A 27,805-nucleotide genomic window follows, 5' to 3' on the forward strand; every position below is an offset into this window, starting at 1 on the left:
ACAGGAAGCAGCTCAGCAACAATCAGCATCGTCTCCCTCAACCACATGTTTAGAAACCTCCTCTTTTGTTTTCTAAAGAGCCCGTTTCCTCACTGAAAAAACTCAAAATCTTAAGAATATTTGTCTTATTTCTAGTTAAAATGTCTAATTTTTAGTAAAAAATATCTCATTGCAGTTAAAACAAGCAAACATCATCACTTGAAAAAAACATCAATTTTCACCTGTTTCAAGTAGATTTTCCCTTAAAATAAGTAGCAAAATCTGCCAGTGGCAGATTTTTCTACTTATTTCAAGTGAAATTTTACTTGAAAACAGGTGAAAATTGTCAAATAAGTTATTTTTATGGTGATGACTCTTGTTTCAAGTGTAATGAGATTTTTTGACTAAAAATGAGACATTTTAACTAGAAATAAGACAAATATTCCTGGTGAGATTTTGAGTTTTTGCAGTGCTGTCCTAAATACGCCAACATGCTCAGAAATGCCATTGGAGCCTCTTCTTCTGGACTAAATCCAGTTTTAATGACGGGCCTGTTCTTAACAAGGGCTGCTTCAGATCCAGGGCAAGAACATTTGACAACCTCTATAGTCACTTAACCCTTTATGATTAAAACATATATATTAACTTGCAATCAATATAGAACCAAATAGGGCAGTTACAAAAATAATCCAGGGCTCTTTGGAGGTTAATAAAGTGGACCTCAACTGTAGGCCGCTTTTATAAAATCGGTTTAATGTGAATTTTGCACTTGGGGAGAAAAAATTAGTTGTACTTTGAAACTGAATGAATTGTAACATAATCTGGGTTGAATTGGTTTGTGTTTAAATTTGTAAACTGCGAGTGGCCTGAGATCACTGCGACACAAGCAGCAGCGACCTGAAATGAACTTTCACCGCGTTCACACCAGTTTAGCAGCAGCTGAGTCACTAAACAGCTGTTTACACTCACGTTAGTCACTTTACACTTGGTACAACAAGCTAAATAAATAAACAGAAAGACGGTTTGACACCTTTTGGTGAGACAAACCACAGAAAACCCTCGGAGCCAACTCTTCAAATAAGCTTTAATTCAAAGACGAGCTGACAATAGTATTTAAAGCATTAAATCTGCACAACCACTTGAAGAAAACAAAGTAACAAAATACACATATGTCGAATGCATAAAGTTTCACATTGTCAAAAGTCACTGAGTTATTCCAAAGGATCGGGGAGGGACGGGAGAAAAAATGCTTTATTAGACAATTGAAAAAGAAAAAAAAAAAGGTTTCAAATGCCATTTAATACCAAGTGTCACACAAGTCAAAAGAAGGGATGGGCCAACGTGGCTGATGGAGGTCTAACACTAATATTGAACAGAAACATCATCGGAGAGATGACTGGACTACAACATTTAAACACCTAATTCTGGGAAATACATTCTACACGCATATGCTCTCGTACGGTTACAGTTTACCACCTGGAACTTCCCATCGTACCCACTTCGTAGCCACTTCATAGCCGCCTCGTAGCCACCCTTGCTCTGTGCAAAAGCCTCGCACCCAAAACGATGACAAAGGTCTTTCAAAAGTGGTCCCGACTGGAACGCGAGCGCCGAGTCCCGTCCAGGACGTGATCTACATGTTCTGTGTTGTATTTACAGCACTTTAGGGATAATACTCTCTTTCGTGTCAGTCAGGACTCTACGGAGCCGCCAGCAGGGAGAGGTAGTGGTTCTTGATTCCATTTCATTTTGTAATGAGCTTAAAAAATAACTGGAAAACTGCTGCTGCTCACACCGTCTATTATTTGGGCTATTTTCAAGTAAATGTTCGAGCGTATTTATAATTCATGTGACCATCTGACTGCATACACTGGAAGACACAAAGGTTTAGAGGCTTAAACGTAAAATTCATGATAAAAAAAAAAAAAAAACAGTTGCCAGATGAAAAGCAAGAATATTCAAAAACAAAAGACTACCAGCTGAGTGCAATGGGAGGAGATCATAATCAAATAACTTACTGAAAATAGAAAACTGACCAAAATGGAAAAAAAAAAAAAAAAAAAAAAAACCTTCCAAAAAGAACGCACTTACTGGTAAAGTTCATCACCTATAACACATTATACATGTCGTCGTGGCAACAATGTGGCGGCCAATGATGCTGGTGATACGACCCGTGAGCTAATGCTAACAGCATAGTTTAATCTGGGTTTCATAATTCAAAGTGTTTATTCACTTTGTATAAATAAATCAAAGGTAACGAGGGAAACGAGTGAAGCCCATCGACGATGATCAGAGACGCCGACCAGACACTCACCTGAACAATTCCACAGAGACGCCCAACACCAGCAGGATAAAACATCTGAGAGAAGAGAGAAACACGGGGAGGGAGGGGGGGGCGCTACAAAAAACAAGCCTGGGTTTATTCACACAGCTCCTGAATGCCTTTGGTGATTCTTCAGAGAAGCAAATCAAACAAGTGAGGTCAAGAGGTAAGTCTGTAAAGTATCATACATCTTATTGCCATTGGGGGGAAAAAATGGCACAAAGTTGCACCAGAAAAGTCTGGCGTCCGTAAAACGTCACATTTTTTTGAAGAATGAAAATAGAAGGAGAGAAAAAAAAAAAAAAAAGACTCTGTGCAGAAGTTACGGTCGCTGCAGAGTTCTGCAGTTGGAGCAGACGCTCTCGTTCTTCTTGACCAGGAAGTCGCAGGTGGAGGCGCGCTCCAGCACCAGCGAGCCCTTGTAGAGCAACGGTTCTCTGAGCGGGATGCCGTGGCACACCACGAACTTCTCCAGCGCCAGCAGCAGGCTCACCACCTCCGTGACGGAGGTGAGCGGCGCCGGGTAGCGGTCGTACAGGGAGTGGGTGGGGAGCAGCGGCTGCTTCTGCACCGTCACCTGGTAGCAGAAGCCGGGGTCGATCAGCACGATGGTGTCGGCCATGGCCGACTGCTTGGAGCACTGGATGAGCTGCAGCTGCGGGCCGTCCACCATGATGGCGTACCACAGGATGGGCAGCACGGACGAGCGCAGGGAGTGCAGCAGTTTCATCAGCTGGTTGTCCATGTCCGAGCCGCTGCCACTCGGGGTGTCGGCCAAGCTGTAGATCTGCGTGATCTGCAGATGGAGGGAGAATCAAAACATGTCCGTGACTATTTCTCTCTTTATTAAATATAATACTTTAAAATTCCATGATATAGCAGAGCAGAAAACTGTTCTATTTGCCGTTAAAGCCCAGCAGAAACTGCTACCAAACTACATTCAGGATTTGTTCCAAATAAAAGAAACCCGCTATGATCTGAGGGGGAAACTCATGTTTGAGATGACGACAGCAAGAACTAATATTAAAAAGAGATGGACATCAATTAAGGCTAGAGAAATATGGAATAGTTGTGATAACGACCTAAAAATGTGCAGTTCTATCTTCAAGTTTAAGGAAATGTTTAAAGAAAATACTGTAAATAAATATAAAACACTATAATTATAAAGTATATTATCAAAAACATTCTAGAATGTGAAACTTTTATAAATTTTATATTTTGTCTTACTTATTTTTGTCTTCTTTATGTATCGTTTGTTTCCACGGAGTAATGCTAATGTCTCATATTTAAGCTGATCATAAGATAAAAAGTGTAGGCACTATAAGCTACGGCTTCAGCTACACCTTTTCAGCAAAAGAAATGTTTTTTTTTTTTTTTAACCTTTTCATCTTGTTTTGTAAAAAAGTGTGTACAAGCCGAAATAAAGATTTGTCATCATCATCATCATCATCATCATCGGTGCTTACAGTAATCCCTCGGTTTTTTTTTTTACAATTATTATTTAAAAAAAAAAAGGTTTCTACTTGGCGGAGATCAGCCCCGCCCCACCGCGACCCCATTAATTGGATTTGAACGAGAGAAAATGAAAAATGATTATGAATAAAATACAATAAGTACAGTTGGACAAATAGTGACTGGCACGTATTTCCCTGCTCTTCTGATGCTGCTGCATCCTGACTCGCTCTGTAGCGTCTCTTTCTCCTAAAGCCGCGGTGCAGGTGTGTTTTATCAAGAACATAGTTATGGGTCGTTGTTGTCGCTTTGTTTTCTTCTGGACAAAAAGATTCTTATAAACCCACATGCCCCCATGAGACTGTAATGAACGATTCATCAAAGGTCCCGTTCTTGAGCTGCTGCTGAAGCTCATTGGTCGTTCTCAGCTTGTTGCTAAGCAACCAACTTTATTGACACAGGAAGTGAAGAAGCGGGGAGACGGTTTAGCCCAAGGGTCTGCAACCTGCGGCTCCGGAGCCGCATTCAGCTCTTCATCCTCACTGTAGCGGCTCCCTTTGGACTTGAAAAAAAAAACCTGAACATAAATAAATGATATTTTTGAATTCATTTTTACTCATATTATTAGTCTTTTGGGCAGTTATCATGGAGTTTGAGTTGATGCCATCTAATTTTAAAATAACTATTTTTAATTTCTATATTTATTGTTAAAGCTGCTAAGCTGCAGCTACATTTTTTATTTATATTAAAGTGGGGTAGTTTTTATTTTACTTTTACGCAAATATAGACTGAAATAGGCCTACAGTTCACAGTTTAATTTATTTCAAAGTACGCCTACAAATGAACACTGCACTTCCATTGTTATATTTAGCGGTTGTAACAGCTAAAATAAATAAAAGATGAAAACTTTTAAAATCTGTTATTTCTTGCAGCTCCCAATATTTAATTTTTTTTGTAGAAGTGGGGGCAAAATGTCTCTTCTGATAATAAAGGTTGCAGACCCCTGGTTTAGCCAATCAGAATGCAGAACACGATGCACTATGCAAATCTGTGAAGCAGCGAGACGTGAAAGGAGAACCTTGTTATAGCCAGGGATTACTGTATTTGGAATTTGAAGACTTGAATCATTCTAGCTGAACACTTACCATGGGAAGCTCTTTCTCCTCCTCCTCCTCGTCTTCCTCCTCCTCCTCGTCCTCATCCTCTTCTTCAACTTGCGTTTGACCGTCTCTGCCTGTGTAGGAGCTCTCTACACCCCACTGGCTTTGACGGTCCTGTGTCAACAAGGAATAAATGATCAGTTCAAATATCAACAATGATATTTAATCAAAACGATCAAACTGGAGAACAAGATGCAAACACTGCACTGAACCAAATATCCCATCGTCACCTCGCACCGCAACACTGGTGGATGGTTAACCAACCCAATCCAGACTATTCTTATTCTTTTTCCAGAGATGCGGAGCATGTTATGCTATTAGTCTGACTGGTTCCTGCTCACATGTGGAGTTCCACAAGGTTCTATCCTCGGCCCTCTTCTTTTTTCCCTGTACACCCACTTGGATTGGTCCTCCCAAACTTTGGCATGTTAGGGTTCACGTTTATGCTGATGACTATGGATGATTATGCCAGATTTAAAAAGATTTTGAAAAAGGAAAATGGCTTTGTGCGAACCAGAGGCCTGGTTCAGTTCTATCCTCCACTAGTCCTGGTTTCAGTTCTGGCAGCACTGGATTCTGACGTTTTGGTAGGGACACTTAAAAGGAGGATGCTTGAGCAGGATGGGTCAGTAATATTAAATCACAGCTTAGCAGAAGCTAAATCAGCTACGCTGCAAAAACTCATTTATATGCAAGAAAAAAATCTTGTTTCAACAAGATTTGAAGACTATTTTCAACTTAGATGTTTTTTGGCTGGAAATATGGAATAAATGGAATAAATGGAATATTATCCTTATTTTTAGAGGGGCTGTTTTTGTAGTGTAAAATATCCAACTGTTGACATAAGGTGGGCGTGTTCCAGTCAGCTGCTTGTTCCTCCCTTTTACAACATAGTGGAGTGAATTTGAAGAAAAAGAGGCTTCAAAAAGTCTTTGAAAACCTATGGGTAACAGATTGTTTGTCAGTTAAAACATCAAAAATGTTGGCATAAATATCTTTCATGTGTTTGCACTATTTAAAACATTTTAAAAGGAGAATATCTCAAGTTCCCGAGAGAAATAACAAGGCTTCAAATCTTACTTTCCAAAATTTATGCGTGTAGAGAAAATGCAATGACGTCTTCATTTGTGAGCCTATAATTAACTTTTCCTTCTGCGATTATTAAAATATTTATGAACTGAATTATTCAAGTTGCAGCTTACATGTGGTGGTGGCACTGAAACCTGTAAGTGCCCCAGGAAACACAAATAACCATAACAATATTGGCAACTGTGATGTTTTTAGAAGTGTTTTGTCTGACTGACGTGTGGCCATGACGGCTGCAGGACCGGCAGCTTCTGCTTTCAACCTCATCAACATCCTCAGTTAATCACCAGGGCCACTAATCAGCAGCATGTGTGGACTGCAACACCCACACTGTTATTCACTTGAGCAGAAACACTTTTGGCGGTTTTCCACTAGTACCTACTCAGCTCGACTCGCCCTGGGGGAAGCAGAGCAGTGTATTACTGACATAAAAGATACTAACACTAGCACGGCAGCAGGCATGGAAACATGCAACAAGAAACTGGAAACTTCCACTCCTGTGGAAGACCTTGAGAAGCAAAGTAGAACGAATAATGTTTGACTGGTCGGGCTTAAAGAAGCCAAAGAGGAGCTGGTGATCTCACACAGTATGTGAGAAGAATTGTCATGGAAGGATAGCGGCTCACTGGAAGTTAATTATAAATTGAATGTGCTCATCAATCCCTTGCCCTGACCCAGACCAATCATCCAGGACCACAGTGGTGCACTTCGCACACTCATTTGTCCGAGACAACGTACTACAGGTGGCCAGGAAGAAAGGAGAATTCACTGGGAGAGCGACAGGCTGCCGTCCTTTGAAGACACGAGAGAGAATGAGCAAAAAGGAAAGTATTTAATTCAGCAAAGGAGGAAAATGCAGGGGATGAATGTGAAGCACAGGCTGATTTATCCTGCCATGCTTCTATTCACATGGAAGGGCCAGGAGGAACTATTCAAAGACAGTATGGAAGCGGAGACGTTTCTGCGGGCTAGAGGGTTGTGAGACTTGGTGAAACTAAGAAGTGTATGTGGACTCAGTGCTGTAAGGCAGTGTTTCCCAACCCCAGTCCTCCAATACCCTGCTCTGCATGTTTTACATGTTTCCCTGTTTTAAACACACCCGGTTCTAGTTAATAGTCATCATCAGCTTCTCGTCAAGGTCTGCACAACTCTGATAATAACACAGCCATGTCCATCAGGGTGAAGCAGGGAAACATCTACAACATGCAGGACCGGGGGGGTGCCAGGGACCGGGGTGGGGGACGCCAGGGACCCGGGGGACCCCGGGACCGGGGCGCCAGGGACCGGGGGACTGGGATTGGGAAACACTGCTGTAAGGTAACAGTGATGATGGGTGGGCAGGGCGGGTTAGGGTGCGCTGCCACTAGATCGGGGGTCGGCAACCCACGGCTCTAGAGCCGCATGAGGCTCTTTAGCGCCGCCCTAGTGACTCCCTGGAGCTTTTTCAAAAATGTTTGACCTTTTTTTCCCCTTTTTTTCTTCTTTTTCTTTTCCTTTTTAATCTCGACATTTCGACTTTTTTCTCAAAATTTTGACTTTTTTCTTGACATTTCGACTTTTTTCTCGACATTTCGACTTTTTTTTATCAAAATTTCGACTTTTTTCCTCAACATTGACTTTTTTCTCAACATTTTGACCTTTTTCACAAAATTTTGACTATTTCCTCCACATTTCGACTTTTTTCAAAATTTTGACTTTTTTCTTGACATTTCGACTTTTTCTCAACATTTTAACTTTTTTCTCAAGATTGTGCTTCAACATTAATCTCGACATTTCGACTTTTTTCTCGACATTTCGACTCTTTTCTCGAAGTGTATAATGAAAAAAAAATCTTCCCCCAGTTATAACTAATATAGATACATGCAGCATGTGTTGTATTCATTCTAAGGCTGATACAAGACTTTTCATTTTTTGCGGCTCCAGACATTTGTTTTTTGTGTTTTTGGTCCAATATGGCTCTTTAAACATTTTGGGTTGCCGACCCCTGCACTAGATAATAGTTATTCCACCGCATGTACCGAGTTAAGTTTCTAACATGATTTTCTTACATTCTTTATTATGGAGGGGTTGCTAAGCAACACTGTTCTTGGTCTATTTGACTGGGCTATTTTTTTCTTTTTATAGAGGGAATGCGCATAACGTCACAGATGCGACTTCACAGCAGGTTACGCCCACTGAGTGTCAGAAAGACTGAGTGTCAGAAAGACTGAGTGTCAGAAAGACTGAGTGGCAGAAAGACTGAGTGGCAGAAAGACTGAGTGTCAGCGTAAACTTTCAGTTTGAGCAACTGGAAAACATCTAAAATGGGAAAGAGCTGTTGTGCGATCGACTGTACTCATAGATTTAGCAAGAAATCAGAGTTATCGTTTTACAAACTGCCGAAAATAAGCTTAAGAGAGACAAATGGATCGCTGAAATTCACAGAAACAATTTGATTCCAGGCACCGAAACGTGGATTTGCAGTTCCCATTTTGTATCAGGTAATGTTGGATTTTTGGGTAGCTAACTTTTGGGTAGTATTAGTCAGACCCTCAGTACACCTGTTGTACACCTCGTCGGGCATTATCCCTTACTTATTTGTTGTTTTGATGATTTAGTGATTGGTTGGGAGCTGATATTGATCAGTCTTTATCTCTGTAGTTGTGCTGTCTGTTGTGAGCACTAAACATACCAGCATACCTTTCCTCAGTGGACATTACTCATTGCTTGTTTATTACTCATTATGACGCTACATTAATCTATATATATATAAAATGGTGTTGCATGCATAATTTTTATTAGATACTGAAAAAAAGTGTGAAATTGTGATGGCGCTCTGAGTCACTCCTGCATTGAAACTTGAGACGTTCGTTTGGACCTTTTTGCATGCAAAAGATGATCAAATAATTCACTAATTTGAGCTATATTAAATTATTTGAGAAAGTGGATGTAAACACACGACAAAGATGGACAAAGACAAAGTCCAAAACATAAATCAAAAAGATTGCCACGCTTTAAGAGAAAAAAATAAAAAAAATAATTGGTGCCAATCTCTTAAGGCAGTGGTTCTTACAGTATCAGTTTCTTGCCTGATGTGGAATAAAAAGATTGAAGAATGGAAACCTACTTGTTTAGAGTAGTCGTGGTTCCTGATGTGAGGGACCAGGTTTGTCAGTCCGTTCTTATCCCCGAAATCTAAGGGATCCAACTGCTGCAGAAAAAAGAGGACATTGTGGTTAGTTAACGTAAAAAAATCCAATAAAAAAATAATAAAAAAATAAAAAATAAAAATAATAACAATAATGTACAACAAACTATTTTAAAACCTGTGTAGACGATTGGTGATCTCTGACATCAAATGAGTGTTTGCTCCAGGTTGACTACAACAGCAAAACACAAACAAAGAAAACCAAATGACAAATCCTTTTTTTTTTTTTGGAAGGCGGAAGTAATCGCCAAAACATGTCAGGTATTTAAAAACCTAAATATTCTTGTCCGACGAAAAGAATCAGCAAGTTAAATGACAAATCCTACCTTAATTATCAAATGTGACAGGATCTTATTTAAGCCTTACATACTGTTAGGGTCAAATTTGACCTGCTTTGACATTTAACAGCAGTTAAATTACCTTAAACAACATTCTTTTAGCTTGAAATCTAATGAGAAAAAAGCCAAATTTGGGTTTGAACTTTGTCCACTTAGATGGATTTTAGGTCTACCAATGTTGGTCAGATCAAAGGAAATGGGGAAGGAGGGCTATTGAACCAGGCGAATAGTAAAACAATACGGCAATAATTATGTTTGATAGATGTGTGATAAACAGCATCGCTCATGCTAGCAGCTCCACGGTTACTACCATTTTATATCATTTTCTTTTCTTCCAAAAAGTCTCTTCATTAATATCATGGACAACCCTGAGCAACGTGTTCACAACACAGTGACTCAGCAACAGGGCGTCTCCAGTCAGAGGTTCTTCAGATCCACTCCAACACAGACGCTACAGGAGATCCTTCCTGCCCACAGCTACAAACCTACACAACGCCTCTTTGAAAAGATTTACATGACTACTCCAACAGCCAATTTCCCTTCAGGGATAAGTAAAGCCCCGTTTCCACTGAGCGGTTTGGTACAGTCCGGTACTAGCTGGGAGGGAATATGTCAAAAATCATGAAGATTGTGCACTTGGTGACAAGTTATTGATATTTGGCATGGTGTTAGGTATGGACATACGGTTTTCAAAAACCACCGCAAACAAATTGGGACGCTCCCCTAGTGGCCGGTTTGCAGAAAATTCAAAATGACTCCCGCCCAAAAGACCAAAGGTCATATCTCAGCTTCTCTCAGTCCTAGATTGTTGTATATTGTCACTTTTTCTACTTTTTTGGTGCTATGAATTCAATTCTGAGATAAATTACCATTTCAAGGTCATGTTGAAGGTCAAATTTAATTTTCAAGGTCATTTTTTGCCCCAAAAACTTAAGAATTAAGTCACATAAAAATATTGTATAGGGCTCTAGACTCCTATTTTCACCCCCAAGGAATGCAATTTTCTGTTTATTGGACAGGTCACTATCGCTGTAGTGTCAATCTCATTGGGTGAGAACAGTGGCCTTCATTCAGGCTTAAGATGAACCGAACCTCATAACTAAGTCACAGTGAAATAATAGGATTTTATTAAAATAACACACACAAAACATCAGCTGTGCGTATTTAAACTCACTTCACACCTACAATGCTGCCTCTATTGCCTCTAAACGACATATTGCCTATTTATTCATTTTGAATTTTCTGCAAACCGGCCACTAGGGGGCGTCCCAATTTGTTTGCGGTGGTTTTTGAAAACCATAACTACCGCCATGCCAAATATCAAAATCTTGTCACCAAGTGCACGATTTTCATGAATTCCCTCCCAGCTATACAGTATTTTGTCTGTTTCCACTATAAAATGTTCCCATTAAGCCAAACCATACCGTACCATTTTTTGTAGGTCCATAGAAGAATGGCACGGTACGGTATGGGCAGAGCTACTGGGTTCACACCATACACTCCGTTGACTGGTGGACAGAAAACGCCACTACCCACAACAAAAGCAAGCACGAAACCAGCACAAGCGTTTGTCTTCGCTGCCCGCAATCTTCTCTCAAACAACATGGCATAGGTTGGACAGACGAAATACCAAAAGCCAAGCGTAACAAAAGCTGCGAGCTGCTTGATGACATCCATTGTTGCTGTTGGTAGCTTCTCTTTTGTTGTCGTTGACTATGACGTCACGCTAGTGATTTGGTCTGCGGGATGCGTAGGCCCTGGCGGCCCGACCGACAAGACCAGGGGTGTCAAAAGTCAGTCCTCGAGGGCCGGTGTCCTGCATGTTTTAGTTGTTTCCCTGCATCAACACACCTGATTCTAATTAACAGACATCACCACCTTGTCATCAAAGTCTGGATAGTTCTGTTGATGACCAAGTTCCTTGTATCACGGTTTGATAAAAAAAGGGACACATCTAAAACATGCAGGACACCGGCCATCAAAGACTGACTTTGGACACCCCTGGACTAGACCGTTCTAAACCTTACTGAAGTGTAACAGGCCGTACCGAACCGCTCAGTGGAAACAAGCCTTGAAGTATTTTGGAATTTGAATCTAAATGTATGATTGTCCACATAAATATCCAGAGCCGTCTTGATACGGACAAGATCTGCACCTAGAATGTAATTTTACCTTTGGATTAGTTTTAATTGGATAGGTGGGGTTATCATCCTGGCCCTGGAACGGTGGAACAGTTCTACACCCTCAGTAGGGTCCTAAAAGGGGGGGGTGGGAGTTTACCCCATCAGTCTACATGTGCTTTGTGGACCTGGAGAAGGCTTTCGACCATGTTCCTCTGGGACTACTGTGCAGGGGACACTAATATACCTAATACGGGTTTACAGGTCCCTGCACATCCAGTGTCAGAGCTTGGTCCGCATTGTGGGCAGTAAAAGGGTTGGACTACACCAAAGTGATTTTCCTACTTTTCATTACTTTTATTGACAGAGTTTCTAGGAGCAGCCGAGGAATGGAGGATGTCTGGTTTGGTGACCTCAGAATTGGCTCTCTGCTTTTTGCAGATGATGTGGTTCGGTCCACTTCATCAGGCCAAGACCTTCAACTCTTACTGGAGCGGATCATAGCCGAATGTTAAGCGGCTGGGATGAGAAACGGCCCCTCTAAATCTAAGACCATGCTCTTCAGTCGGAAAAGGGTGGATTGCTCTCTCTAGTTCGGGAATCAGACACTACCCCAAGTATCTCTGGGTCCATCCCTAACCCACGCGTGAGGGAAGAACGGAGCTGGAGAGAGTGATGCTGACTCTGCAACGATCTGTCATGATGAAGGAGGAGCTGAGTCAAAACGCGAAGCACTCGATTTACCAGTTGGTCCATGTTCCTACCCTCACCTATGGTCAAGAGCTATATGTAGCGACTGAAAGAAAGATTGCGGATACAAGCAGCGGAAAATAGCTTCCTCTGCAGGGTGTCCAGGCTTTTCCATAGGGATAGGGTGAGCAGTTCATCCGGGAGGGGCTCAGAGTAGACCCACCGTCCCCAACATCAAGAGTTAATGAGGTGGCTCGGGCCTCTGGTAAGGACGACTCCCTGGGCAGGTCTTTGGACCATGGCCCACTGGAAGGAGACCCTGGGGAAGACCCAGCTGGCCTGGGAACACCCTGGTATCCTCCAAAATAGCTGGATGAACGGGCTAGGGAGAGCAAAGTCTGTGCTACCCTGCTTTGGCTACTGCCCCCACAACCTGACCCTAGATAAGTGGAAGATGGATTGATGAATGGATGGATGGATGGATGGGGTAGTGGTGGCGTGGGATTCATAACAAACTAAAAAGGTACGTTGGTAAATCATCGTTGACAACAATGCCAAAGCAGGAGTGGACAGTCTTGACAGAGTAGCAGGACCATACGGCTGCAAGAGGAGAACTGCCTGCTGGCTTCTCACAATATTCCACAATATCACCACAATCTAGAGTCAAATATATTCAAACCATTGTGGCTTTTATGTTTTTATTTCTTTTGAAAAGCAGGACATGAACTATGCGATAGTAGATCTCTTTCTATAAAAAAGAAGGGATGTACAACCTAAAATAAAACGACTTACTTCCGACTTTCTAAAACATTTATTTAGGATTAATCAAAATGTATTATCGTGAGATATGCGATCTAGATATTCTAAATAAATTTATTTAGAATGATTAGAACAGCAATAATAATGTTCAAAGCAAGAAATAATGCACTGCCTGAAAGATAAAGAAGGAAAATATCATCTATCAACTAAATTTTAAACAACCTTGAGTACGTACTACTCTGAAAAGCATGAGCTTATCAGTCTGTGGGGGAACTTTGTGGAATGGTCTGGATGAAGAAATCAAACGAAGCACTAACTCTATACAGTTTAAAAACACATACAAGAAAACAATTCTTGACAAATATAAAAATCTAAAGAACTCAATTTACCTTCTGTATGTATTTCTTTGATTATTATTCTGTTCCTTATGTAATAAATCATATACGATACAAATGTAACTCCCTGCATTCATGGCTGGTCATGGATCATCAGAGAAGTGACTGGGAAATTACATTTTTGAGTTTATTATATTGTAGGAGGCCAGTTTAATTATGCCTTGATCTTTGTTTATTAATTGTTTGTGTTGTACTTATTTATTTTTTGTTATTATTTTGTTTTTTCTTTCTTTTCTTATTTTAATTTTTCTATGGCATATATGATGACATTGTGAGGAAGGGACAGGACTAAATGAGCGTTCTGCTTCCTCCTGTTCCCTCTCCAACACATTAGTTTGCTGTTGTGCTTTATTTTTGGATGAGACTGTTAAATTGTTTTGCTTTTTTTTTTTTTTTTTTTTAATATTTTGACGCTTTTAATTTGATGGGTTTTGTTGTTGTTCGAGACAAAGCCAACAATAAACAAAAAATAAACAATAAAATCTAAGGTTCAAAACTTTGTATGGATTTTTTTATTCTGGGTCTAAATTGAGCGGAACCATACTGTGAAGATATAAAATTCTAACAGTATGTAAGGCTAAAATAAGAACTAAAGAAAGAAGAAATAAAGGTCACAACCAAAGTCATTAGACACTCACTGGTTGTAAATTACTGTCCTCCTCATCCTCATTGTCAGTGTCCAAGTCCAAGCCACTCTCCAGCCCTTTGCGTTTCTTTAAACTTGACTTGCGACTGTACGTGTAGTGAGGTCTCGGCCGGCCCGGCAGCGCCGGTCCCTCCTCTGACCCATATTCACTCAGCCCCATCTGGAAGGGCAGCAAGTGTCTCTGCCAAATATAAGCAGGAGGATATTTAGCACCAAAACGTTTGTTTTTTGTCTGGGATTTTTGTCAACCATGGGATTAAAACCAGATATGGGCCGGGTCTTACCATCGCCTGACGCTGGCACTGCCGTAAACGACACTTCTGCCTCTTCTTGTTGCTGCCTCCGAACTTGGGTTTGTCGACACAAAAATCACATGTGCCGCAGTCTTTCCTGGAGAGACAGGCCTTGCATTCTCCACAGGAACGGCGCTTACGCTTTTTATGCCACTGACAACAAGAATAATAGGGCGGAAATAAAAAAGGAAAATATAATGACTTAGTTAACAAATTATTAAATTTTTTAATTATCTGTCAAATGAAGGGGTTTGTGAAGAATTAGTGCCTAAGGAGTCTGTGAGCTGCAAGAGAGGGCATGGCACAGGAAAGAATGGCTTAAACGAATAATCAACATAGTCGACAAAAATCAATGGCAAAATTAGTTGCCGACGGATTTCATTATGGATAAGTTCGTTTATGTCATCAACCCTCGCTTTCATGCTGTGGATTTGAACTTCCAACCCTACTTAAAGGAATCATGGTGTTCATGTTTCCTTAAATGAAGTCAGTCAATATAACAGCTTCAAAAGGTTAAAAACCGTAGCTACTCTGGTCTCTGTTTCAGATGGATGATGATACATATTTGGTATGTTTGCCGAGGAGGGGGGTGTCTCAGCTGTGAGTACACACACATCTCTTTGTGAGCTCATCGGGGCAGAACTCTGCCGTGAGTGATACAAAGAGCAGAGAAGACTGGAAAACGTGTGCCCAAAAACATGCTTGATGTGTTATTTCTAAGACTAAGACCCACATATATATAGAACTATAACGAACAGAACACTGGACCAGGTTCACACGAATATTCCTAGGGCTTATAAAGGCCCAACCATCACCACATGTTGGACAATCTGACTAATATCTCTGTTCCTCACGCCAGCCTACAAACCTCTCATCACCGAAGCTAAACCCAAGCCTCATCAGCACTCGAGGACTGTTCAGGGGAAATCTGCCAGACAGGAACCTCTAACGGGGCCGGCCGTCTCCTCGGCGTTTCTCCGTTACACCGTAGCGCAACACAAGAACCTTTGATCCTCCTGCACAACGACCACTGCATATAATTACAATAATATCATAACAATGTGCAATCTTCTTTTCTTTTTACTAGCCTAGGTACAACTGCTGATACTGGTGGTACTACCTGCTATTATATGTCCCTGTTAGGCCTGTGTTGAAAAAAAAATCGATTTTACGATTCTAAATCGATTCTCATATTAATTCCTAAAAATCGATTCTTATGTCTAAAGATCGATTTTTATTTTATTTATTTATTTTTTTTTTCCATCATTTTCGCCAGGTGAACTTTGATCCCAATAGTCGGACACACAGTTTGTCATGACACTTGGTGCCAGGTGCTTCATGGCAATATGTGTGCGTGGTGACAGAATAAATTAGATCAGCTAAAATGATTTGTTTACTGCATGAACTGTTGCAATTTCTTTCTTTTTTGCACTTTAAATGGATATTTAAAGGCCTGTTTGAGTTATTTATTTCTTAGTTATTTCACAATAATTATTGTGAAATTATTATTTCACTAGTTATTTTACAGTCATATAATTCAGGCAACAGCTCAAAAAACATTTTAAATAACACTAACCCACATCAATATCAAATCGGATCGAATCATGACATTTGAATCGATACCCAGCCCCAGTCCCTGTTGTCTTTCTTCTTTTTTGCCCTGCTGCTGTAATATGTGAATTTCCCCATTGTGGGACAATAAAGCAAAATCTAATCTGATCTAATTGACCAAAAAGAAACAGCACAGCCACAGCCGGCCACTAGGTGGCGGTAATCCGCCTTTTTTGCCAGCAGCATAAAACCAGAGAAAAAGAAGAATGCGGCAGAAGAATGAAGAGAAGAAGAGACACATAAACAACAGATTCCAAAGAAGCCCCCGCCGGACCTCCATGTATTGGTCTAATATGGAAACAAGACCTGAACCAACTCATCAGTCCATCTATCGTTTTTTAATGTAATCTCCAACTTCATTAAATGTACTCATAGCAAAACGTCTCTGGTACAAATGCTTAAATGATTGATGTAGGGTCGCGTGAAAGAGTTGAAGTTTGTTAAGCAGAGACCCCCGCTAGGAGGCTCCTGTTGGCCAACATGAGCCCCTCTCCTATTACACTGCCGTTTTTTGCCCCGTAAAATTTCCTGAAGGCCACTTTTACTGGGTCGTTCCTGGTCATAGAGACACGCGCAAACAGCCCATCCCTGAAAAATCTACCCGTTAGTGGGAGGGCACCTACAGTGGACTTGGGGAGAGGTATCAAAGCTGCCGAGAGACAATACAAGCTGCGTAGTGACTATAGCTCTGTCGGCAAGGAATCAAAACGGTCACCAATTACAAACGAAGCCACAACCCTCCTCCCCCCTCAGACACCTTCGTCCCAGACCAACTCAACACCTTCTTTCTCCGGTTTGAGGACCTCTCCAATAGACCCTTTTTCAGCCTACGTCATATAATGTTGCGCACATCTTGGCAACAGAAGTGGTGTTGATCTCCAGCAGTTGTGACTGAGAGACGAGGTAGCAACTGGTTAACAAGCATTTAACAAACTGTTCCCAGCATCAACATGTCTGGTTGTTGCGGTTACGGTTGTACGAATCGCTTTTCCACCGGCGGACTAAAGTTTTAAACAACTCTGACCGGACCACGACCATTTCATAACAACCGGCGGCGTCTGTGGCTGCAGGCGACGTGTGGACTGGAATAAAGACAGAATAAAAATGCTCACTGCAGCGCCCGCTTTACACCAGGTAAGGTTGTTTACATTAGTGATTGTCTGTATGATGTAGAATAATAATCAAATGCAGCTACGGTTTGATAAGCTGGGGTTAGATTTGGCCGGTGGCTGCTAGGCTAAACAAACGTGATTGTGTTTTATTTTTGCAGGCGAGGCGTCACGGGACTCCAGTAGTCCTGGTTTTGTGTCATCTGTGTTCATGGGTTCATCAGAGACGAGCTTGGGCCTACGGTGCATCCCCTCATATCCATCACTTCACAAAAGCACAGAAGCAGCTTGTTGCACAGGAAGTGGACACGTCTAGACAACTTAAAGTCATTTTACATTTGTAAACATGTTTCCCGGGCCTACTGTTCTTAAGATGCATTTTAATAAACCTTTCCACATTGGCTGCTGCTGGTGTGTCTTATGGTCCTCCCCTCTGTTTGTTGAAAACGGTAAATAATCATTTTAGGTTGCATCTATCTGTATGGAGATATATATATATATATATATACACACACGAATCCAGCAAAAACCGGAAGTCAAGCGGCCGCCATTACTCCGCTCGTCCGCTCCCTGCCAGGCTCTCTTTATGTATTTTTATCATCGGAAAACTCCTGTCCCGTCGTGGGCATTTGTTTTGATAGCAAATAAAGACGGGACGGATTTTCAAAACTACTTTTCTGTTTCACCAAGTGAACAGACGGAACGCAAACAAAAGTTGTTAAACTGCTGGAAAGGAACTGGAATTTACCTGGATACCTTAAACAAGGAAGCCAGGGAGCGGTATATGGAGAAAATAATGATTATTAACGGTTTGGATCCATATGAAATCCCTACTAAAGAATGGAACTCCTCGTCGGAGCTCCACTCTTTATTAGGGATTTAATGCCGCAGTTCTGCACAACCGACGTCTTCAGCTACCTTGTTTAGGAGTGTTTGGCAGCTGCTTTGGTAAATGTTTGATTCGCCATGTGTTTCAATAAATTAGTATAATAGTACAACATACAGTACATGTTTTGTATTACTCTTCTCTTTTCTTTTTTTTTGACTGCTATATTATGCTGAAGAGGCTCCGAGGCGTGAGCAATATTTTAGTTTTCCTCGTGAGATTATTTTTTTGCTCTGCAGCTACAAATAGAGTTAATATCTTTTCCTCAACAAACTAGTTTTATCTGAAGATTGGGGTTATGTATGTATGTATTCTGTATCATCCGGAGCTGAGATAGTTCTGCCCTTCAATTAGAGACCTGTAATTGCGTTTTTTTTGGTCATCGGACGCCAGGCGATCAATAAAATATTCTTGGATACCTAAAATAAAACAAAACATAAACAGGTGTTGTTGGTTTTTTTTTTAAATCACGTAGCCTTTCCATAATGATTAAATGTCGCGCTGCTAGCTTTCTAACGTCAGCACACGTAACGTATGCTATATTACAGTGTTTAATCATACCTTTTATCTCCCTATTCCTCTATTCTTTCCTGCTTATCGCTCAAACAAATCATTATTTATAAGTTAACATCAGCATTAATTTAAGATACCTTCATTAGTTATGGGAGGCCACTCTCTAACATCATCAATCCAGCTATTCATGATGCTGTGTAGAGGTTACAATAACAGCGGTGCGGTGGCAGATTGACACCTGCCACCGCAGCAATGGCGCCACCGCAAGATGGCGGCACACACAAACCGGTCGCGGGATTCGTGTATAGTAGTACAGAATCTCTGATCTCACAATACAAAACTATGTCAGACATCCCGGCTCGTAATTTCTCTCTGGTGTACACGCTCTGCTGCTCAGTTAAACAGGTATCTATGTCTGGCCACTTGCTAGCGTCTTCAACCCACTCATTAACAGAACACAGATCTGGAAGTCGGACACCGTTTATCAAAAGTCAACTTGTTAAAGTAACTTTGCGACCCTTAGTTCGTAATCCCCTTCCATAGCTTGACAAGCCGTTTATCTCCACCATAGTTCTGTTGCCAAAATGCGCACAGATACGGTCTATCATCGTTTACAAACACAAGCAGGGTTTATAGGAGTCCTGCCACCACCAGAGGTGATGCCGGCTCGCTCACCCAAGGCTTGTGCCGGCCAGCTGTCAGGAGGCATCTCCCGGTTCCATCCATCCATTATCTATACCCGCTTTATCCCTTGTGGGGTCACGGGGGTCTGCTGGAGCCTATCCCAGCTCATTTCAGGTGAGAGGCCGGGGTTACACCCTGGACAGGTCACCAGTCCATCACAGGGCCACAACACACAGGGCCGGTTAGAGCCCGCTATTATTCCCGGATGACGAGAACATTTGGGCAATGTCTACACAAGGCACGTTACTGCCCCCCGGTGACCAAACATCAAAAGTGCGGGATGATATTGGATGATGCAAATCCTGCTGAATAACAAGTCTAACAACTTCCCCCAAATGGTGTTGCTCAAATATGGCCGTGGGTCTCCCTCTGCCCCTCACGCTGCTGTTCCTTGACCGCAAATTACTTATTTCGGAGGCTCTGCAGTTTGTTAATTAATTGGTTTCTTGTCTTGCAACGTCGCTGTCTGTCATTTAGCAGACAGTTGCAGATGACGGTTCTGTAACGAGCTGATTCATGACGTCCACGGCTCTGAGGATGAGGAGCTCGCGGACATCCTCATCTTGTCATCAACAAATCCACCCACGACCCACCACCCTGCGTCAGTTTTGTTTACACTAGCCTGGACCTGCAACTAAGCATTAATTAATACCCTTGGAGTGAGTTATTCCTGGGGCCAGTCAGTCAATGTTAAAAAGACAGGCGACACACTAGATTTGCATGTTAAATGCGGGGTGCCTGTTAATGTAAGAGGGGCTTGTGGTTTTCACAGACCTCTTCTCTTTTTTTAAACTTGTTTTTTTAATGAAAATTCCATCAACAATGACAGTGTCAGGTTTTACATACTTCACAAAGCAATTATTCTCATATCAATGTCCTTATTGTCCAGTGGGGATGGTGGTGTCCTCTTGCTGTGCTCTATAATGTGTCCATTTTTCCTGAAATTGTGTCTCTTGTAATCGTAGTTTCTATGTCATTTTTTCCATTACAGATATTTCCTCCGCAGGTCTCAGCCACTGCCCCGCGGTTGCTGGTTCTGCTTTATACCATAACCTATTGCTTTTTTACTTGCCGCTAGCAGAACTTTAAAAAGATATTCATCCTCTTTTTGTATTATATCTTGTGTCAAATGTCCCAAATAAAGTATCTTACAAGATTTGTGAATCTTGTATCTTATTATTTATTTTTCTTAAACCCCACCATATTTTATCCCAATATCCTATTATCTTCTGGCAAGACCAGAAAAAATCTGCATATGAGCCTCACCCAAGTGTCCACAAAGTCTCCAGCATGGCTGCTGCTTACATACATGTTCCTTCCTAATGTTTGGAATTATAAATTCACAGACCTCTTCGATGCTGAGACAAGCAACAGTCCCAACGTGCCTGAAAACCACAACCATTATCTCGGTCCCCAAAAGCTGGACGGCCCTGGGCCTAAATGCTTAGGGGCCGGTTTCTCTCACATTGCTAATCATGAAATCCATGTCCAGACTGGTGCAGCCCCAGTAAGGCCTCTCTACTAAAAGCTGGCCGTTTAGAGTACATCTACCATAATGTCTAATATTTCACACACTGCACAATCAGAGAGCTCTCGTTTTCTACTTTCAGAAAACGTTTTTTCACCGACCACTTAGCAGTAACGGTAGTGAGGAGCTAAAGTTACTAAAGTGTGAACATAGAATCTAAATACGTGCGTGACATGCTGGCGTATCTTGTCTTTGGGCCAATCCCAATACACCCCCTACTTTCTACCACTAGCCCTCACTCACTACCACTAGCCCTAAAAATGGAGCCACAAACTTTAGGGCCCTTGTAATGTTCCCTAGGGATTGGGACACCACTTGCTCCGTCACTGCGTGGTTTACGTTCGGGTACGTAAGCGACTGCGTAGTTACGTTTGCACATACGTCACACCATATCAGGAAGCTGAGAGCTAGAAGCTGTTTTAATTTCCGCTGTAGCGCTGTTAGTATGCCACTTTAGTAAGTTTTCATATTTTTCAGGCGTAAAAGTAACCGTTAAGATCCCCAACCTGGGCTCAGTTTATCCAAATAACGCCTGTTAAGAAATTTGCGCCGACGTTTTCGGGATGAGACGAGCCGCCGGCGATTTATGGTTCCGCGTTACACCAACGCAGAGCCTACGGCGTACGGTATGGCGTACGGTACGGCGTACATCGCTGCGTAACGCGGAACCATAAATCAGCCTTTATTCTGGCAAGATCTGAAAAGACTTCGCAACAACGGGCAAGGGAGTGATTATGTACATTCACTGAGTGAACATTATGGAAGTAAAATATATATTTCTCGCTAGAAATGTAATCAAAACGCATTTTTATGCAGAAACTAACTCAAAATATTGATTTTATTCACAAAAAAATAAGAAATGTCCGCCATGTTTTTTTGTTTGATTCAGTCTGCAAATGATGACATAAAGCATTCTGGGAAATTTTCTCAGGCCCTCGGTCGCGAAGTCAGTATCTGAAATTCCTCACTCTGTAGGGCTAGATTCATACACACTAGCCCTCGTTATGCTCACTACCCCTACATGGGACACCACTACCCTCACGGGAACGCGCAAAATTTAGGGTTAGGGCTGAAAAGTAGGACTAGGGGGGGATTGGGACTGGCCCTAAATACGTGCGTGTCATGCTGGTGTATCTTGTCTTTGTCTGCAGTTGTACGTCATAAATCCTGGAGGCGCCGTAAAGACTCGTCAATGCTTGCAAACATCTATTCCTCTGATTTCTGGTCTTTTCCTTCCAGCTGCTCCATTCAGGGGACGCCACCGCTAATCACCCGCCTCCGTCTAGCCCCAATCCTCTCCATCCTCTTCTCTCAAACCACTTCATGTCCTCTTTCACTTCTGCTAGTTTTTTAGAATTTTCTAGACCTCTTAAAGTTCTGGTTCTGGGAAGTTCTCCGTTGATGATGACACTATGGTCATGACGGGGTTTCAACTCCACCTAACAGTTTAGTTTTATAGTCTATAAGCAGCAGAGTCTGTTCATCACACAAGCTAATTAAATCACACATTGTGCAATTTATAATCTGATTACGCAGATAATGGTTTCAATAACGGATATTTTAAATTGCCTATAAATATACTTGTGAGTTGCAGCCTACCAAAAATGCTTAACAGAACATTAGAAGTTCAGAAACACAAGAAAGGTCAGAACAAAGTCTTATCCACATGACAGCAGATCACCAAAACTAGACAGGGGGGCTCCCAGAATGCATTTTAAGTGGCAGTAATTTTAATATATGGTAAGTCAGATGTCAATAATTTGCAAAATAAAAATCTCTCTTGTCTTTGTGAGGGAAGCTCAATATTAACTAATTTCCCTTGGGGGGTTAATAGAGTATCTTGAATGGAATTGAATCTTAATAAGTCCATGTGACTATGTTTAAAAAAAAAAACTCACATCATCATCGTCATCGGTTGACAAATCCTCGTCTTCCAGGTCCACGTTGACGGAGAAGTTCTCTCCGTCGCTGCCCTTCAGACTCGTCTGCTGTGCAGGAATAAAAATTCAACATGCTTTAACGCTGTGAAAGACGGTTTTGTGACTAACAAGTGTGCCAACACTACCGGGCTGTTACCTGCGAGTCTTTAACTTCATTCTGTAAAATAATAAGGATGCATTAGAAAAATAGATAGAACGCAGATTATTCAGTGAAGCTGATTATACGAGCTTTTCTACCTGGAAACTAAAGCTGTCATCGAAGGATTCGTGAAGGTCGTGTTGAGGCCTCTGGAGCAGCAACCCTCCTCCTCCAGGGTTCTGGAGATTACAAACAGGAAGGACAGAAAACTATTCAGACAATTATTGAACAATTACAGATGCACCGATTGCGATTTTCTTGGCTGATACTGATTTTGCTGGTTCAGATTTTTCTGAAGAACTCTAATCATCCCATTTTTTTACAGTCTAAACTACACAGTATATGTTGTTTCTTTAAACTTCAACCATTCAGTCCACCAAACAGGAGTCAAAGCTGTTTGGCACTGGCAGAGAAGATATGGAAAATATTTATTGGGTACAACCCACGTCCTCAACTCTGCTGCTCCTCCTACAAATGCATGTTCCTGACAAATGTGGCGCCAATTAAACGTGAAATAATACGTAAAATCTACTTGGCACGTTAGACCCCTAGTGGGAAAGAACCAAACCGTGTTGAGTCGGGCTGAGTAGGTACTAGTGGAAAAGCACCATTACAGTCCCTGGCCGGTTTGATCGGTGCACCTCAAAAAAACAATACAGATCAAAACAAGAGGTGTGCACCTATCAGCTCACCTTGCGAATGGGACATATGCACCTGCGCTTCCGGCATACGCGCTTCCTGGACTCCGGGCTCTGCAGGCCATGCTTGCAGTTAGCACACTGCCCACAGTTGATTGTGTTGTGACATCCCACGCATTGACCACAAGGAATCCACTACCGTTGACAGAAACAAGAATAGAAAAGCTCACCAAACATTTGTATTTAAGGATGCAGGAAGGTGATTGTATCATAGTCCTAAATTCAGATAAAAATACACTGAATATTAGAAAATTGATGGATGTCTGCATACACTATTGCTGCCAAACGCAGCTGTTTGAGTTTGCAGGCTGCTGACGGGAGTTACCTTCCTGAACCGGATCATTGGATGCTCTTTTGTCTTTGATGCTGCCAGGCAAAAAAAAAGAAGAAAGAAAATGAACATGCAACAGGGTTTTTTTTTTGTTTTTGTTAATTCTTCAGTATGGATGAAGTTTGGCCTGAGTATTAAGGCTCTACATACTCATAAACACACGTACCCCAGCAGGTGGGACAGGAAGGCCTCTTCCTTTGTTTGTCATACCATGTACCTGTGAAGGAAATGCCACACTTGGCACAGACCCTGCAGAGAAACCAGAGAATTTCCAATAAAGATGCATTCACAACTGGCCAAGACAGAAATAAAAGGAATCAAGGAGTTTGAGTGATAATACGTAAAAATGACTTAAACTCACAGAATGCTGTCTTCTGAGCCGATTTCTCCGTTTATAGACGGGAGTGGCCGGGACGACGAAGGGAAAGGGAGTCTGATTTTATCCTCTGACATATCATCGTAGCGAGAGCTTTGTTTCAGGTTTCCCACTGAGGTGTTCAGCGAGAAACTCATCTGGTTGACGTAGAGGTTTTTGGACATGATGTTTGGGGTGAGCCTGTGATGGGAGTCAGGGGTTTCTGCCCCCTCTCCTCTCTCCAACCAACTTGATTCTGAGGAGGAACGCTCCCGGGGTTTTCTCTAAATAACAAAAGTCACAAAGTAAACCAACTGCATAAATAAAACATTACATTTTTTTTAATGTTTTTTTTTTTTTTTCAGGCAATACCTTCGCTCTAGCTCGAACTCTTACAGGCGGGGCTTCCCCTTCATAAAATTTGCCAGACTTGTATTCAAAGTTAGTCAAGTCGAGATGTCCTTGGAGAACGGTGGTCAACTCTACTCTGCTCCTCACTCTGTCGCCCGCCGGACTATGGAGCAGAAAAACAACAATAAGCTATCACAACATCCTGATTCTAAATATTTTTGTTACTTTGGCAACTGTTTAGAAGAATTTGGACTATACAGGACTGTCTGAGAAAATTAGAATATTGTGATAAAGTTCTTTATTTTCTGTAATGCAATTAAAAAAACAAAAATGTCATACATTCTGGATTCATTACAAATCAACTGAAATATTGCAAGCCTTTTATTATTTTAATATTGCTGATTATGGCTTACAGTTTAAGATTAAGATTCCCAGAATATTCTAATTTTTTGAGATAGGATATTTGAGTTTTCTTAAGCTGTAAGCCATGATCAGCAATATTAAAATAATAAAAGGCTTGCAATATTTCAGTTGATTTTTAATGAATCCAGAATGTATGACATTTTTGCATTACAGAAAATAAAGGACTTTATCACAATATTCTAATTTTCTGAGACAGTCCTGTAGACTACCCCATAAATACTCCTCATAACTTCCCAGATTTCCCTTTTGTAGGCAGTTCAATGATAATTCATTGACCCCCAAAGGAAAATTACATATCACACAGCAGCTTAGATATCTAAAATCCATCCAAACAATAAAGTTTTCAAATTAAAAACTAAAACTGAGGTATGACATTGGGCCAACTTTGGCCTATTCTTATTTGTTCTGTTCTTGTGATTTTAATTTAACAACATAAACACAAATTATAAACAAGTGTGTTCATTTATTGGTCAGTTAGTGTTTACCTGAGGTAATACACATCCTTTTGGCCGATGCTTGAACCTGAACGTCGAACAACCTCTTTGCGTTTCCAACCATCGCCGAGTACTGGCCACACAATCCATCCCTCGTCACGATTTGATCGCCTTTGACGGCGGGGGATCTGAAGCCTGAAAGGAGAAAATATAAGAGGCACGAAAACCTTTACATCCACCCGATCAAATAAAATTGCACACAGATCTCTAAAAACTAATTTTGGATAAGTTTAGGTGAGAAAACTGGATTTAGCATGTATTCATCCCCAGTGCCAGTCTCACAGTGGTAATTACTCCTATACTTTAAATGCTTATGGAACCGACAGTTCTGACTTCAGATTTTAAATTAACAGAGTAGATAAAAGTTGATGATTTTTTTCATTTTTATGTCCTCAAGTTTTGTGTTGCCCATTATAAGATTATAGGGTCCCGTAGTCGGGCTGGGGATCGATCCAAATGTCAAGGATCGATGTGATTCAGATTCTAAAGATTCAGAATCGATTATTACGCTTTGAACGCTTTGCAACATTTGAATTCTAGTATTATATTGAGATTCAGTATTGTCAGCTAATGATGCTGTAAGGACCAAACAGCTCCCAGAATGCTGATAGAACTGCTTTCAGAAACATTGTGTGGATCAGAATTACCAAACAGATCCAGGGAGGAAACAGAGTCGTATGAAATCGGTTTAATTTTTTCCCATTTATGAGAATTTGGTTTTTAGCATTTTATGCAAATGTAACCCCAAGAAAGTATATAAAGCAAAGATATTTAGACAATTTATGCAATTATAACTGAAAACTTTAAATGTTTTTATACCTTTAAACATATTTAAAGGCCAAAACATGGCACTAGTTATGCTCGTGTCCAACAAAACATTCTTTTTTTGGGCATAAACAAAAAAAATACCTAAAGTTGTAATGATGAAAAAAAAAATTAATCTTTAAAACATATGAATCGATTTTTAGAAATTAATATGAGAATCGATTTAGAATCGGAAAATGTATCTTTTCAACACCGGTCTATCCCGTAGTGTTGCTAATTATAAACTTGATTTGCAGAAAAACAAGAACATTGAATTGCTTGTGTCCAAAGCAGTATTATTCCAACGTACCGATACGCCCTCCTCATGGTCTTCTCACTGCCGGCCACGCTTTCACCCATCTCACTTTCCCCTGCCAGACTCTCGTCCTCTGGATCGTTCCTGTCAATGCTATTGGCATCATCGTCCTCCAGCGGCTCGAACCAGTCCACCGGGGGCTCGCAGCCGGCCATACTGACTTCCTCCTCGGCCTCTGCGGGGACGTCCTCCACGGGCTGCGGGGTCAACACGGGCTTCTCCTTGGTGCCATCCAGGGGGGCCGGGGCCTCCTCTGAAGCCTTTTCTGTCTGAGGACAATCTTTCTCCGAGCTCTGTCCCTCATCCACCTGCTGCAGGGGCTCACTGCCCGGGAGGAGCTGGCTCTCAGCCGCTTCCTGGTCCATCTCTGCAACCGGTTTGGGTCACAAGTGCTCCAGTGTGATTTCCTGCAAAATGAAAGGAAAACAAGTCAGGCTGGCATCCACATTTAAAGGCTGATTTATGGTTCCGCGTCACACCAACGCAAAACTACGGCGAAGGGTACGCAGAACGCGCACCGTACGTGCGCGTCGCCGCGTACCCTACGCCGTCGATTTAACGCAGAACCATAAATCAGGCTTAAGTTGTCGTCTGCTCCTTTTGACCTCGCAGGTTTGGGAAGATGGTCTCAAATCTCCAGCTTCTAATGGCACAAGCTGGACAAAAAGAATAGCATTTATAAACAGAGACAATATACGGCATATGTCCATTAGACCATGTCCAACCCAGCAGTCTGACAGCTAATACAGCCATTAGCACAGGAATGTTGCTATTGTCCGCCATCAAACATGGTAGCAGCATGAACTCCTAAAATAAGCATTATTTCCAACGCGTCTTGGTGACAGATCCCAATAGTTTAAATACTGTAGGTTAGATACACACCAGTTAATAGGAGCCTTGTGTTACATGGAGCAGAAGCGTTGACTGCGGGGATGACGTTAGCCACCGTTAGCTCAGCAGCCCTTCATGGTGGCTGGAGATTAGTCCTGAACGGAGAGCTGCTTCTGTCCTAACTATATTACAACGTATGCGGTTGACCGACGCCTGTGGGTCATCATGTTCCAGATGTGTCTGATGTGCGGCTCCCTGTTACTGTGCGGGGAAGGGAGAAGCTAGAGCGCTACCATGCAGCCCACAGCACCGGTGTTACAACAACAACCGCATGCCCGCGAGAAATAACCCCCTCTCGCGAGAG

The 27,805-nt window shown here is 41.7% G+C and overlaps 1 protein-coding gene across 1 annotated transcript; it reads right to left on the reverse strand.

The window, feature by feature from the left end:
* Window positions 1–1,049: 1,049 nt before the first annotated feature.
* On the reverse strand, window positions 1,050–27,805 carry mbd1b (methyl-CpG binding domain protein 1b). The gene is made up of 17 exons (XM_061728317.1): window positions 27,493–27,805; window positions 26,605–27,017; window positions 25,482–25,625; window positions 24,595–24,736; window positions 24,229–24,506; window positions 24,034–24,116; window positions 23,808–23,902; window positions 23,531–23,671; window positions 22,937–23,017; window positions 22,836–22,856; window positions 22,658–22,747; window positions 14,420–14,581; window positions 14,128–14,316; window positions 9,306–9,359; window positions 9,107–9,190; window positions 4,900–5,028; window positions 1,050–3,098 (listed from the first exon to the last, which is right to left on the reverse strand). The coding sequence occupies exons 2-17, from the start codon at window positions 26,973–26,975 to the stop codon at window positions 2,625–2,627; spliced, it is 2,538 nt and encodes an 845-aa protein (XP_061584301.1). The 5' UTR covers window positions 26,976–27,017; window positions 27,493–27,805; the 3' UTR covers window positions 1,050–2,624.

Source organism: Cololabis saira, chromosome 8 (assembly GCF_033807715.1).
Source record: "Cololabis saira isolate AMF1-May2022 chromosome 8, fColSai1.1, whole genome shotgun sequence".
In the NCBI taxonomy this organism is placed as follows: Eukaryota; Metazoa; Chordata; class Actinopteri; order Beloniformes; family Belonidae; genus Cololabis; species Cololabis saira.

Bases quoted from the DNA above. Each gene is read 5' to 3' on its own strand.
- mbd1b (XM_061728317.1), bottom strand. From the start codon at position 26,975: ATGGACCAGGAAGCGGCTGAGAGCCAGCTCCTCCCGGGCAGTGAGCCC. The intron at 23,018-23,530 runs GTGAGCTGATAG...TGTAATCTCCAG, and splicing joins GCATATGTCCCATTCGCAAG to AACCCTGGAGGAGGAGGGTT. The intron at 3,099-4,899 runs GTAAGTGTTCAG...CTCCATCTGCAG, and splicing joins AGGAGAAAGAGCTTCCCATG to ATCACGCAGATCTACAGCTT.